This window comes from Podarcis tiliguerta (assembly GCF_965153285.1).
Source record: "Podarcis tiliguerta genome assembly, chromosome: 7".
NCBI lineage: Eukaryota > Metazoa > Chordata > Lepidosauria > Squamata > Lacertidae > Podarcis > Podarcis tiliguerta.
The window spans coordinates 11,519,559-11,532,446 of NC_139540.1; the positions used below are offsets into that span (position 1 = coordinate 11,519,559).

The following is a 12,888-nucleotide window of genomic DNA, read 5'->3' on the forward strand; positions in this document are numbered from 1 at the left end:
TGTGATTCCTGGGGGGTTTTTTTCGCTCCCCACCCCCTTTTTCTAAGGCACTAACTAAGCTGCTAATAGCCTTTCAGGTTAAGAATGGACCTCCAGAACAAATTAAGTTCTTAATCCGAGGTACTGTAAAGGTTAAGGGACCCCTGACTATTAGGTCCAGTCATGACTGACTCTGGGATTGCAGCACTCATCTCTCTCTATAGGCTGAGGGAGCTGGCGAACAGCTTCTGGGTCATGTGGCCAGCATGACTAAGCCGCTTCTGGCAAACCAAAGCAGCGCACGGAAACGCCGTTTACCTTCCCGCTGGAGCGGTACCTATTTATCTACTTGCATTTTGACGTGCTTTCGAACTGCTAGGTTGGCAGGAGCAGGGACCAAGCAACGGGAGCTCACCCCGTCGCAGGGATTTGAACCGCCGACCTTCTGATCGGCAAGTCCTAGACTCTGTGGTTTAACCCACAGCGCCGTATTACAAAAACTCCTGCAGGTCTCCACCATCTTCACCTGACAAAGAGAAACAGCCCAAACCAGCAGCCCTTGGAACTTCCTACTGCTCAGAGGAACTGGGAAGCATGAGAGAATGCATTATATATAATGCATGTTGTATATAATAAAACGTATTTTATTACAAGTATCGGATCCCTTGACAAGTTAATATAAACATATTATATATTAATATGGCAGTTAATGTAGATCAGCTGAGAACAGGATTGCCAACTTTTCCATCAGCCTCTTTAGCCGTGCATTTGAGACTATCGTTTCCTGCTAATAACTGTTGCAGATCAAGCCATGGTGTGCAGCTACAGAGGCCAGCTGAAATGTTTCCAGCCCCTAATTGAAAATAGACAGTCACAATTCCAAATGCAACAGGATATTATTATTATTATTATTATTTCTTTTCTTATTATTTTGCCACAATTAATTTTGATGAGCTGGAACATGTGCAGAGAACATGATGATCAAGCGTCTGGAAGCCAAGCCTGGTTGAAGGAGCTGGGCATGTTTGGCCTGGAAAAGAGAAAACTGAGAGGAGATATGAGAGCCATCTTCAAATATCTCAAGGGCTGCCACATGGAAGATGGAACTAGCTTGTTTTCTCCTGCTCTGGAGGGTAGGACTCGAACCCATGACTTCAAGTTGCAAGAAAGGAGATTCCGACTAAACATCAGGAAGAACTTTCTGACAGTAAGAGCTGTTCAACAGCGGAACGGACTGCCTTCCTTGGAGGTTGTGGACTCTCCTTCCTTGGAGGTTTTTAAGCAGAGATTGAATCTGTCATGGGTGCTTTAGCTGAGATTCCTGCATTGAAGGGGGTTGGACTAGATGACCCTCAGCGCCCCTTCCAACTCTACAATTCTATGATTCTAAGGCAGCTTCCCAGGTTTCCATGTAATGGAAGCTAGTGTCCAATGACATTAGGGGAGGCAATGTTCTCCTTTTCTGCCATAATAAAATGGTTGTTGTTGTTGTTTAATCGTTTAGTCGTGTCCGACTCTTCGTGACCCCATGGACCAGAACATGCCAGGCACTCCTGTCTTCCACTGCCTCCCACAATTTGGTCAAACTCATGCTGGTAGCTTCGAGAACAGTATCCAACCATCTCGTCCTCTGTCGTCCCTTCTCCTTGTGCCCTCCATCTTTCCCAACATCAGGGTCTTTTCCAGGGAGTCTTCTCTTCTCATGAGGTGGCCAAAGTCTTGGAGCCTCGGCTTCACGATCTGTCCTTCCGGTGAGGACTCAGGGCTGATTTCCTTCAGAATGGATAGGTGTGATCTTCTTGCAATCCATGGGACTCTCAAGAGTCTCCTCCAGCACCATAATTCAAAAGCATCAATTCTTCGGCGATCAGCCTTCTTTATGGTCCAGCTCTCACTTCCATACATCACTACTGGGAAAACCATAGCATGAACTATACGGACCTTTGTTGGCAAGGTGATGTCTCTGCTTGGTTAGCCAACCGAAATGTTCTCAGTAAAGATAGCCAATTAACAAACTGGCTCCCATGTTCTGCACCAGCTAAAATTTCTGACAGTTTTCCAGTGGTGAACCCACAGTGAACTCACTGCAGTAATCTAGGATGGATGCAAACCGTGGCCAATAATTATGGGATTGTAAATATTTATATATTGGCCAGACATAAAATTTCTGAGTCAATTTCTCTGCAAGGCATAACCATAAAATACAGCAAATTTGGGACTTACAGCCAGGGATGATTGTATGTTTCTTTCTTTGCATCCAGGAGGACCTGTCAAGATGAGCGAACAGCAAAGGGGTTCAAAGTTTGCTTCCCAAATTGCATGAGACAAGTGTCCTCTTTCTCTCTGTTATGCTTGTGTCAAGTAATTATTGCCAAAAGAGGGGATAACGTAATGTTGGGGGGAATAGATGTGACGCCGGAGAACTTCATATACTGCTTTGACTCAGGAAATGTGATCATCATTTTAGTCTGCATTGCGGGGTTCAAAACTGTTGTACATAATCCAAGGCAGTGCCCATTAGTGTCAGTTGCTAGGGATTTGTACAACCTGATCATCCCTGTCTCAGTAGCACACATCAGAAAGTCAATGATGATGATGATGATAATAATAATAATAATAATAATAATAATAATAATAATAATAATTTATTTATACCCCATCCCTTCTGGCTGGGTTTCCCCAGCCACTCTGGGTGGCTCCCAACAGAATATTAAAAACACAACAAAACATCAAGCATTAAAAACTTCCCTAAACAGGTTTGCCTTCAGATGTCTTCTAAAAGTCAGATAGCTGCTTATTTCCTTGACATCTGATGGGAGGGTGTTCCACACGGCAGACGCCACCACCGAGAAGGCCCTCTGCCTGGTTCCCTGTAACCTCATTTATCACAGGGAGGGAACCACCAGAAGGCCCTCGGTGCTGGATCTCAGTGTCTGGGCTGAACAACACTGGCATCATCCAAATTATTTAATTTGGGTACTAGAGGAGGAGCACAACTTATAGAGCAAGAAGATTATAAAGTGAATTCATTCCCTTCCATTCATTCTCTCTCTGTCTCAAGACTTTGAAGACTTCCCTGAAGGAATTGGCGGGCTCTTAGGGCTGCAGGAATATGCCCTCCTGCGATTTAACCCCCTTCCAGATGTACCATATTTACTCGAGTCTAAAGTGCCATCGAATCTAATGAGCACCTCAATTTTCAGAACCTTGAAATAATAAGAATAAAAGCATTTGCTGGCTAATGTAAATGTGCCATCGAATCTAATGCGCACCTTAATTTCCGCTATGTAATTTGGCCAAAAAGGGTGAGTGTTATATTCGAGTAAATACGGTACTTTTCCTTGTGCATACACAATCCGTACTGTTTGCACCTGTAAAAGTTTCAAGGTAGACAAACTGGTTCATTTCCAGCTGGTCCATGTTCCAGACACACTGACCTATTGTGCCACAATACATAAATTAATGAAGCGGACTCTCAAGGAAAAACTCTCAAGGAATATGTGGACTCTCAAGGAAAAACTCACCACTGAATGTCTCTATTACTGTGTCAATCACACGTCGCAAAATATACCTGGAGGGGTGGGAACTACCCTGAAGGGGCCCATAGCCTATATTGCCTATTCTGACTGGTAGTGCTCTCCAAGGTCTCAAGCAAAAGTTTGTCCCATTTCCTGTTATTTGGCCATTATAGGTGGAGACAGGGATAGGGAAGACATTTGATTCCGTTCACATTTAAGTGCAGATTTATCAAACTCACCCTTTCCAGAACAATATGAGAAGTGAAACTCCACCACATCCTTCAAAGTCTGCATTTCCCCCAATTTTACAATGGTTCTCCGTAATGTGTATGAAAACGCATGGATTTGTGCTTTAAAATGCATGCGCGAGTGAAAATCGCTTTGCAAAAAAATGTGTATATCTGACAAAATTGCACACAAGCCTAAGGATAAACTTGACACAAAATAAAGTCCTAAACTGATTTGGAAACGTGGAAAACTGTAGTAGTAGTAGTAATAATAATAATAATAATAATAATAATAATAATAATAATAATAATAAAATAAATAAATGATGATGATGATGATGTAGTATTTATACCCCACCCATCTGGCTGGGTTTCCCCAGCCACTCTGGGTGGCTTCCAACTGAATATTAAAAACAATACAGCACCAGACATTAAAAACTTCCCTAAATAGGGCCGCCTTCAGTTGTCTTTTAAAAGTAAAATAATTGTGTATTGCCTTGAAATCTGCTGGGAGGGCGTTCCATGGGGGGGGGCGCCACTACCGAGAAGGCCCTCTGCCTGCTTCCCTGTAACCTCACTTCTCGCAGGGAAGGAACCGCCAGAAGGCCCTCGGCGCTGGACCTCAGTGTCCGGGCTGGATGATGGGGGTGGAGATGCTTCTTCAGGTATACAGGACCGAGGCCGTTTAGGGCTTTAAATTTAAGGAGAGAGAAATGAGAAAATGGGAGAAGTTATCCCATTCCTAACTGGAGAGGACAAAGATTGAACCCAGCACATTCTGCTTGCAGATCATGTGCTATTCCTCTAAGTCGCACCTCCCCTTCCCCTTCTCCCGTTCATCTCTGGGGACCATCTTACATATTTTTTTACCACTTACCCCACCACTCAGAGCACCAGATGCTAGCCACAAATTGCATCTCCATAATTGATATTTTCTTTTCATCTCTGAAAATTCCCCACTCCTATGCTCCGACATCTTCAGAGTATAAAATGATGTTTCCACACACACCCGACAATTGTTGAAAACGGCAGTGTGCAAACCAGCCGCACTCCAACTTTTATAGACGGAATTGTTTGCTTACATAGAAAGCAGTACTGTAATTACTCGGGGCTTGCATTATATATCAAGGTCAAAACTCTGTGATTCAAGCCATTGTTTAGGGACAAAAGGGAGTTGTTTTTCTGGCACAGTGGCAGACAGTACTGTAGCAACAAAGTTAACATGGACCCGATACCGTTTTTTCTGTCTTGGCTAACTCCGGTTCAGCGTTGCCAAGAAAGCAGGCTGCTCAGTATTAGAGAGGACAGTAACGAAAGCATTTCCTCTATCTCAGATACTCAAGCTCTGAGGGCGATTGCTTACGTGGCCAAAAGCCCACTTTCTGCACACAAGAGCAAGTTTGGGGGGACCCTGGGATTTGCAGAAGTACAACTGTTTTAAAGGAAGGGGAAACTGAAAGCAGAGGACCCCCCAACAACAGCTGAATGAGGAGTGAGGCTGTGTATAATGGTTTGAAAGGCATCTAGATTGTTTGCACTCTCCTCAGTTCAGACTGAGGTTGGTTTGGAGGAAAACACATCCAAAGACATAAGGAACAATAGGATGAATACAGGCCACCATTCATTTCAAATTTTTTTTAAAAAAATCTGTAAAACACAGTTTCAATGAAACAGTAATAAGCAACATCAAAACAGGGACTGAGGGGCTCATCAACAAAGGTCTGTATAGTTAAAGCTATGGTTTTCCCAGTAGTGATGTATGGAAGTGAGAGCTGGACCATAAAGAAGGCTGATCGCCGAAGAATTGATGCTTTTGAATTATGGTGCTGGAGGAGACTCTGGAGAGTCCCATGGACTGCAAGAAGATCAAACCTCTCCATTCTTAAGGAATTCAGCCCTGAGTGCTCACTGGAAGGACATATCCTGAAGCTGAGGCTCCAAGACTTTGGCCACCTCATGAGAAGAGAAGACTCCCTGGAGAAGACCCTGATGTCGGGAAAGATGGAGGGCACAAGGAGAAGGGGACGACAGAGGATGAGATGGTTGGACAGTGTTCTCGAAGCTACCAGCATGAGTTTGACCAAACTGCGGGAGGCAGTGGAAGACAGGAGTGCCTGGCGTGCTCTGGTCCATGGGGTCACGAAGAGTCGGACGAAGAAGAGAAGAAGAGTTTGGATTTGATATCCCGCCTTTCACTCCCTTTAAGGAGTCTCAAAGCGGCTAACATTCTCCTTTCCCTTCCTCCCCCACAACAAACACTCTGTGAGGTGAGTGGGGCTGAGAGACTTCAGAGAAGTGTGACTGGCCCAAGGTCACCCAGCAGCTGCATGTGGAGGAGCAGAGACGCGAACCCGGTTCACCAGATTACGAGTCTACCGCTCTTAACCACTACACCACACTGACACGACTAAACGACTAAACAACAACAACAAACAGGGACTGGGAATTTGTGACCCTCCAAATGCTGATAGACTACAATTCCCATCATTCTCAGCATTTGGCCACGGTGGCTGGGGCTGATGGAATTTAGAGTCTTAACAACATCAGGATTGGGCATAGACTCCTTACCCCATACAGTGGTACCTCAGGTTACAGACGCTTCAGGTTACAGACGCTTCAGGTTACAGACTCTGCTAACCCAGAAATAGTACCTCAGGTTAAGAAATTTGCTTTAGGATGAGAACAGAAATCATGTGGCAGCAGCAGGAGCTAAAGTGGTACCTCAGCTTAAGAACAGTTTCAGGTTAAGAACGGACCTCCAGAACGAATTAAGTTCTTAACCCTAGATACCACTGTATCTGAGAAAGTTCATACAATCTCTGCAAATGAACCCAACAGTTAATAACACACCTGGCCCCCTCCAGGCACACTTTATATTGTTTATTCGTTATTTAAAGTGTTTGACGTTTTACTATGCTTTTTTATGTGCTGTAATGCATATGGGTGCTTAAACCCAGCCAGATGTGTGGGGTATAAATATTATTATTATTATTATTATTATTATTACTACTACTACTACTACTACTACTTAGCTCAGTTGGTTAGAGCATGGTGCTGATGACACCAATGTTGTTCAGATGTTCTGGTGTGTATGCGTGTGTCTTGCTCCCATGCTACAGTGCAAGGATGCCCCAAGGTTACTAAGTTTCTTCTCCAATAACACCCAGAAGGCAAGAGATTGCTGATCCCTGAAGAAGAAGAAGAGTTTGGACTTGATATCCCACCTTTGACTCTCCTTAAGGAGACTCAAAGCGGCCAACAATCTCCTTTTCCCTTCCTCGCCCACAGCAAACACTCTGTGAGGTGAATGAGGCTGAGAGACTTCAGAGAAGTGTGACTGGCCCAAGGTCACCCAGCAGCAGCATGTGGAGGAGTGAGGACGCGAACCCAGTTCACCAGATTACAAGTCTACTGCTCTTAACCACTACCCGCTCTTAACCACTACCCAGGAAAGCATCACAGAAGAACTAATAAGGCAGAATGATGCTTGGACGATCCAGTATAAATCCACCAAACACACAACACGCTGCACGACAAATCCACCCAAAGCCACCAGTCTAGAGGGGACCCTGAATATTCCACACAGGGACGTTGTTATGTACTGAGCTGAATAGGATCCAAACTGCAGCAGTCTGATTGGTCCTAGAACAATAGGATTCAGAATGCAGCAGTCTGATTGGTCCTAGAACAATGCAGCAGTATGATTGGTTGGCAAGAACCACCCAATCATGCTCTAGATAGAAGTGAATCCACAACCTGATTGGCTTACAGTAGAATTCCGGAATTAGACAATCATGTGCAGCCCATTGTGTAAATAATGTATATAAAGCAGATACTTTGAGGGGACATTCATTCATTCCTCCTCACCACTATGAGCTGAATAAAGAGCATGAAATCACTTTGCGACTCTGAGTATATTTCAGAAGTTTTGTCATTGTAGCTGAATGAAGAGGAATAAAACACTCGAATAAGGCCTTGGACCAGATGTCTAGGCAGTTACAGATTATGAAGATGTCAAAGAATAGGCGATTGATGCAACCAGTTCTACTTAAGATAGCAGCCTCTGAACTCATGGTAACCTCTGGTTTGCTCACATGCTCAAGGGGTGAATCAGAGGACAAGGTAATCAAAAAAAGAGTCGGCGACTTGACAGTCCTACTGTAAGGGGAAGAAAGAATTTGCCTGTTTGAGGGATGGTGTGCAGAAACCTTCACAAAAAATCCCTTCGGCATCACTCAGATTCCTTCCGGTGAGGAATTTCCTTTCTGAAGGAAGGAAAAACTGAGAGCAGAGGACCTCCAACAACAGCTGAATGAGGAGTGGAGCTGTTTATAATGGTCTGAAAGGCAGCTAGATTGTTTGCATCCTCCTCAATTCAGATTGAGGTGGGTTTGGAGGAAAATGCAGCAGTCTGATTGGCCCTAGAACAATAGGATCCAGAATGCAGCGGTCTGATTGGTCTGCAGGAGCCACCCAATCCAACTGCAGGCGGAAGTGAATCCGCAACCTGATTGGCCTACAGGAGAATCCCAGAATTAGCCAATCGCGTGGGGCCCATTGTGTAAATAATGTATATAAAGCAGACATTTCGGGGGAACTTCCATTCCTCCTCACTACTATGAGCTGAATAAAGAGCATGAAAGTCACACACGACTCCAAGTATATTTCAGAAAATTTAATTAAAATGATATATATAGAACATCCAAAGACAAGACTGGAACATGACGGGCAAGGCTACCAATAGCTGTTATATTCCTTCTATTACCAGAGCAATCTGTTGGCCAGCATAAACAGCAGCCAGGGCTGATGGGTTCTGTAGTCCAGCAACATCTGGAGGGCCCCACGTTTCCCCAGCCCTGCTACAAGTGGGTGATTCATCTAGAAGTCAGAGCTCCAGGATAACAGCCTCCGAGTTTTGATTGCGTAACTGAGCACTTAAATCATGCGCCCTATATTTTGAGAAGAAAGCTGCAAGCCAATTAAAAGCTTCTGAACTGACGGAACGCCTTGCCTGACAGCCAATTAATTGCTTACTCATCCAATTAAAATAATTATAAGAACGGCATCGATGCAGAGGATGTCTAGAGATTAGCGGATGAAGATAATGGTTTTCTCCTTTATCGGCAGAACGCAGAGAAGGCATCTGTTCGGTGGAACACCTGAGATCCATTGCCTGAACAAAGAGATGTCAGTGGATTGCTTTTAATAACAGTAATAATTCCTTTAGCACCGAACACCTTTTCCCCGGGGATTTCATTAAAACTGTGTTTTAAAATCCACATTTTACAATCTATGATTTAACCAACTAAGGCTTTTAGTGCTGAATTAAAGTGAAAGTCTCCACCCTTTCCCTTGAAACATACAATTATGATAATCAACGAAGATGCAGAAATATGTTCAAGTATCCTATTAGCACTGTAACCTTTCTGCAAAGAACTCAGCATGAGAGAACTTGACTTATCCCTTTTTATATGTACAACAACCCTGTAAAGCAAAGATTGGGAGTCTGAGGGTCTCTGTGTTCTCACATACTCCAGTTAATTCGTTGGTTCCTGGTGCGCTGCAGAAGTTTGTCATTACAACTGAACCAGAAAACTGCTGGGCTTGATTGAACGCCAGCCGCAAATATAGTTTGGAAGACTAGGGCAAACCATAGTTTCCAGTTCAGATGTACCATCAAAGCCAGAAGTAGCAAGTTCATCAGATCATGCCAGGAGAGAGTAGAACTTATTGAGTATAGGGATGACATGAGCACAGGACTCGTTCTTGTTGTACCAAATTATGGTCTCACATTATCAACTCTGTGGCTACCACTGCTTCCAATCTATCATCTGTAAACCCACTTCAAACCATAATTCCAGTTTCAGGATTGGGAAACAAAACACTGACACCAGAACTGGCAAACTGTGGTTTGCTGGTCCTCAGTCATCTATGTTTCAGTAACTTTCGGGTTAGACTACTGCAATGTACTCAACTGATCTTGGGACTGATTTTGAAGACCATCTGAAAGCTTTAATTAGTGGCACAATGCAGCTGGCAGACTTTTGACCAGAGCCAGACGATCAGATAGCATTACAGTGATTTTGTTTCCACTTTGCCGACCACTAAATTGTTTCTGGGCTTTGTTCAAGGTATTAGTTTTGGCTTCTAAATCCATTAACAGCCTGGGACAAGAGTATCTCAAAAATTGTCTTCCTTCAAAGGAGTTTTCTCTGGCAGGTTTGTTTATCATTTGAGGTCCTGCATCAGGTCCCTTCAACTTTCAGAAATATGGTGTGTCCTCAGGGCCTTTTTAGTCATGGCACCCATGCTGCGTAATAGTCTGCTAAAGGAGGCCTCCTGCTCACTGCTCACTTTGGACAGGCTGCAAAGACTGTTGTATTTTTAAGGCTACTTTCATTGCTTCCAAGGCACCAATCCTACACACCATTTCCTGGGACTAATCTCCATTGAACACAATGGGACTTACTTTTGAATAAACATACATGCGACACTTTTAGATTTGTCATTGATTTTATGGGTATCTGATTTTTAGCATTCTGCATTGACTTGTTTTTTTTCATTTTAAAGCACTTTAAAGAAAGGTGGAGTATAAATTTGTCAGGCAGAGTCAGTAAATACTGCTGCAATCATATCTGCTTACCTGGGAGTAAGGTCACTCAATAGGAACCATTGGACTCAGTAGGACTAAGTCTTCATTGAACACAGAAAGGCACGCAAAGGATTACACTGTACATCAGACATGGCCAAACTTGGCCCTCCAGCTGTTTTGGGACTACAACTCCCATCATCCCTAGCTAACAGGACCAGTGGTCAGGGATGATGGGAATTGTTGTCCCAAAACAGCTGGAGGGCCGCGTTTGGCCATTATGCTGTACATAAATGTGATTAGAAAAAAACAAAGGGAAAAAGGGAAATGACACACTTGAGAGGAGACAGAGGGAGAGAGGAATGAGAGAACCTTCCATGTGGTCCTGCTGAGTCTTTAAAACAAGGATGGAGAACCTGAGGCCCTCCAGATATTTGTTGGACTACAACTCCCATCATCCCTGACATTGGCCATGTCAGCTTTGGCTGATGGGAGTTGTAGTTCAACAAACATCTGGAAGCCCACAAAGATTATCCACCGCTGCTCTGCAACATCATGGCTTCTTTTAGAAATCCTGAGCTTCCTTTACAGAATTACAGTTCCAGGGGAGTCAGAATGAGTGTCCAACTAGGCAGTCACTAGGAGCTAAAAGCTGTGTGTACACATTTAGCAGCATAAAACTGAGCCAGGTTGTTCTTTCTCTCTGTTGAGAGTCGTAGAATCGTAGAGGTGGAAGAGACCCTGAGGATCATCTGGTCCAACTCCCTGCAAGGCAATAATCTTTTGCCCAATGTTTCTGAGCACAATTCAAAGTGTTGGTGCTGACCTTTAAAGCCCTAAACGGCCTCGGTTCAGTATACCTGAAGGAGCGTCTCCACCCCCATCTTTCTGCCCGGACACTGAAGTCCAGCACTGAGAGCCTTCTGGCGGTTCCCTCGCTGTGAGAAGTAAGGTTACAGGGAACCAGGCAGAGGGCCTTCTCGGTAGTGGCACACGCCCTGTGGAATGCCCTCCCACCAGATGTCAAAGAGAAAAACAACTACCAGACTTTTAGAAGACATCTGAAGGCAGCCCTCTTTAGGGAAGCTTTTTAATGTTTAACAGACTACTGTATTTTAATACTTTGTTGGAAGCCGCCCAGAGTGGCTGGGGAAACACAGCCAGATGGGCGGGGTATAAATAAATAAATAATAATTATTATTATTATTATTATTATTATTATTATTATTATTATGTGGGGCTCGAACCCATGACTTCGAGATTGAAAGGTGTACACACTACCAACCGACCTATCCCTCAGGGGTTGAAGGTGCTTTGACAGTGGAAGCATCAAAACATAGCATTTCATCATAAACGCCAAGGTAGATACAGGACAGATATGGATTGTGGCCAATGTCCTGGCTACCCTGTTTACCAACTCAGTGGTGGGAGCACACAGGATGCAGAATAAACAGGAGTGTGTACGCAGCTTCACTCCGTAGTAATTCCCCAACCCTCCCGCTTCTGGGCATCATTTCTCTTCATACATTCTTAAGTGTGAAGCGGTCATAATTGAAGCGATTGCTACCATGTTGAGAAGAAAATTGCTGTGTCAACTACAATAGAACAAGTCTAATTGTTTGCTTCAGAGTAACTTTTATGTCAAACTGCTTGGCAGCGATTTCTGTTGCGGTTGCATTCCTGGCGCTTTCGGTCCTGTTCCTGCTTGTTCATTTATAAAAGGGGAGATTTGACAAGGGTACGCTGTATGTGTGCTTGTTTGTTTGCTCTTCTTTATATCTTCAGTTTCCTTGTAATTACTTTGCCCCTCTTATTTTATTCCCCCCCCCCTTATTTGTGTAGGTAACGTTCTTGTGGTGACAGATGAGACATGAGATCTTCAGCCTCCCGGCTTTCCAGCTTTTCCTCTAGGGATTCATTATGGAACCGGTAAGAAAACAAGGGGGTGGGAAAAGCCAAGCTGATTCAGTTTTCTTCCTTTTTTTAACATCCCACTAGACTTGTAAAAGTGCTTTGCAGTCCTAACAAGTATCCCTAAATCACTGCAAATTTGTTAATTATCACGCCCATTTTACAGACAGCAAGCTGAGGCATAGTGACTGGCTTGCAAACACAACCCCACACCCCTATGATGTGTTTTGCAGTCCAGTATGAATGAGCCAAGGAGATAAATAACTATACAACGTTTAGAAGACATCTGAAAGCAGCCCTGTATAGGGGAGTGGTTTTTTTTAATGTTAAATGTCTTACTGTGTTTTTATATATGTTGGAAGCCACCTAGAGTGGCTGGTGCAACTCAGTCAGATGAATGGGGCATAAATATTCAAATCATTACCATCATCACCATCATCGTTATCACCAACATAATTGAATAGGACATCCCTATTTTCATCAGATAAATGTTGGAGGGCACGAGTTTAATTCGCTGGTGTAAGAATGCCCCATTCATTAAACCTTTGCAAATTGTACACATTCCTTATCCGAACACAGTCAATGTGAAACATTCTTGAGAATGTCACAAGACGGAGGTTTGTCAAGCCTGTTCCCTCCTCCCCTTCCAACCTTGGAGAATGCA

General features: G+C 43.8%; 1 protein-coding gene and 1 long non-coding RNA gene across 5 annotated transcripts in view; one reads left to right on the forward strand and one right to left on the reverse strand.

Annotated features, from left to right (window-relative positions):
• The window catches only part of LOC310682270, a 106,390-nt gene that overhangs the window by 35,494 nt on the left and 58,008 nt on the right, over positions 1-12,888 (reverse strand). The gene's annotated exons all lie outside the window — the stretch shown is intronic.
• ASAP1 (ArfGAP with SH3 domain, ankyrin repeat and PH domain 1) overlaps positions 1-12,888 on the forward strand; it is a 133,750-nt gene that overhangs the window by 13,344 nt on the left and 107,518 nt on the right. For 2 of the 4 annotated variants that reach the window (XM_083450479.1, XM_083450476.1), the window contains exon 2: positions 12,156-12,242. In XM_083450479.1, the coding sequence (XP_083306605.1) occupies positions 12,184-12,242 (59 nt within the window). In that variant the 5' untranslated portion in view covers positions 12,156-12,183. Of the gene's footprint in view, positions 1-6,843; positions 7,028-11,983; positions 12,052-12,155; positions 12,243-12,888 lie in introns of those variants that run through there. The other 2 variants (XM_083450480.1, XM_083450477.1) reach the window with 2 other exon arrangements.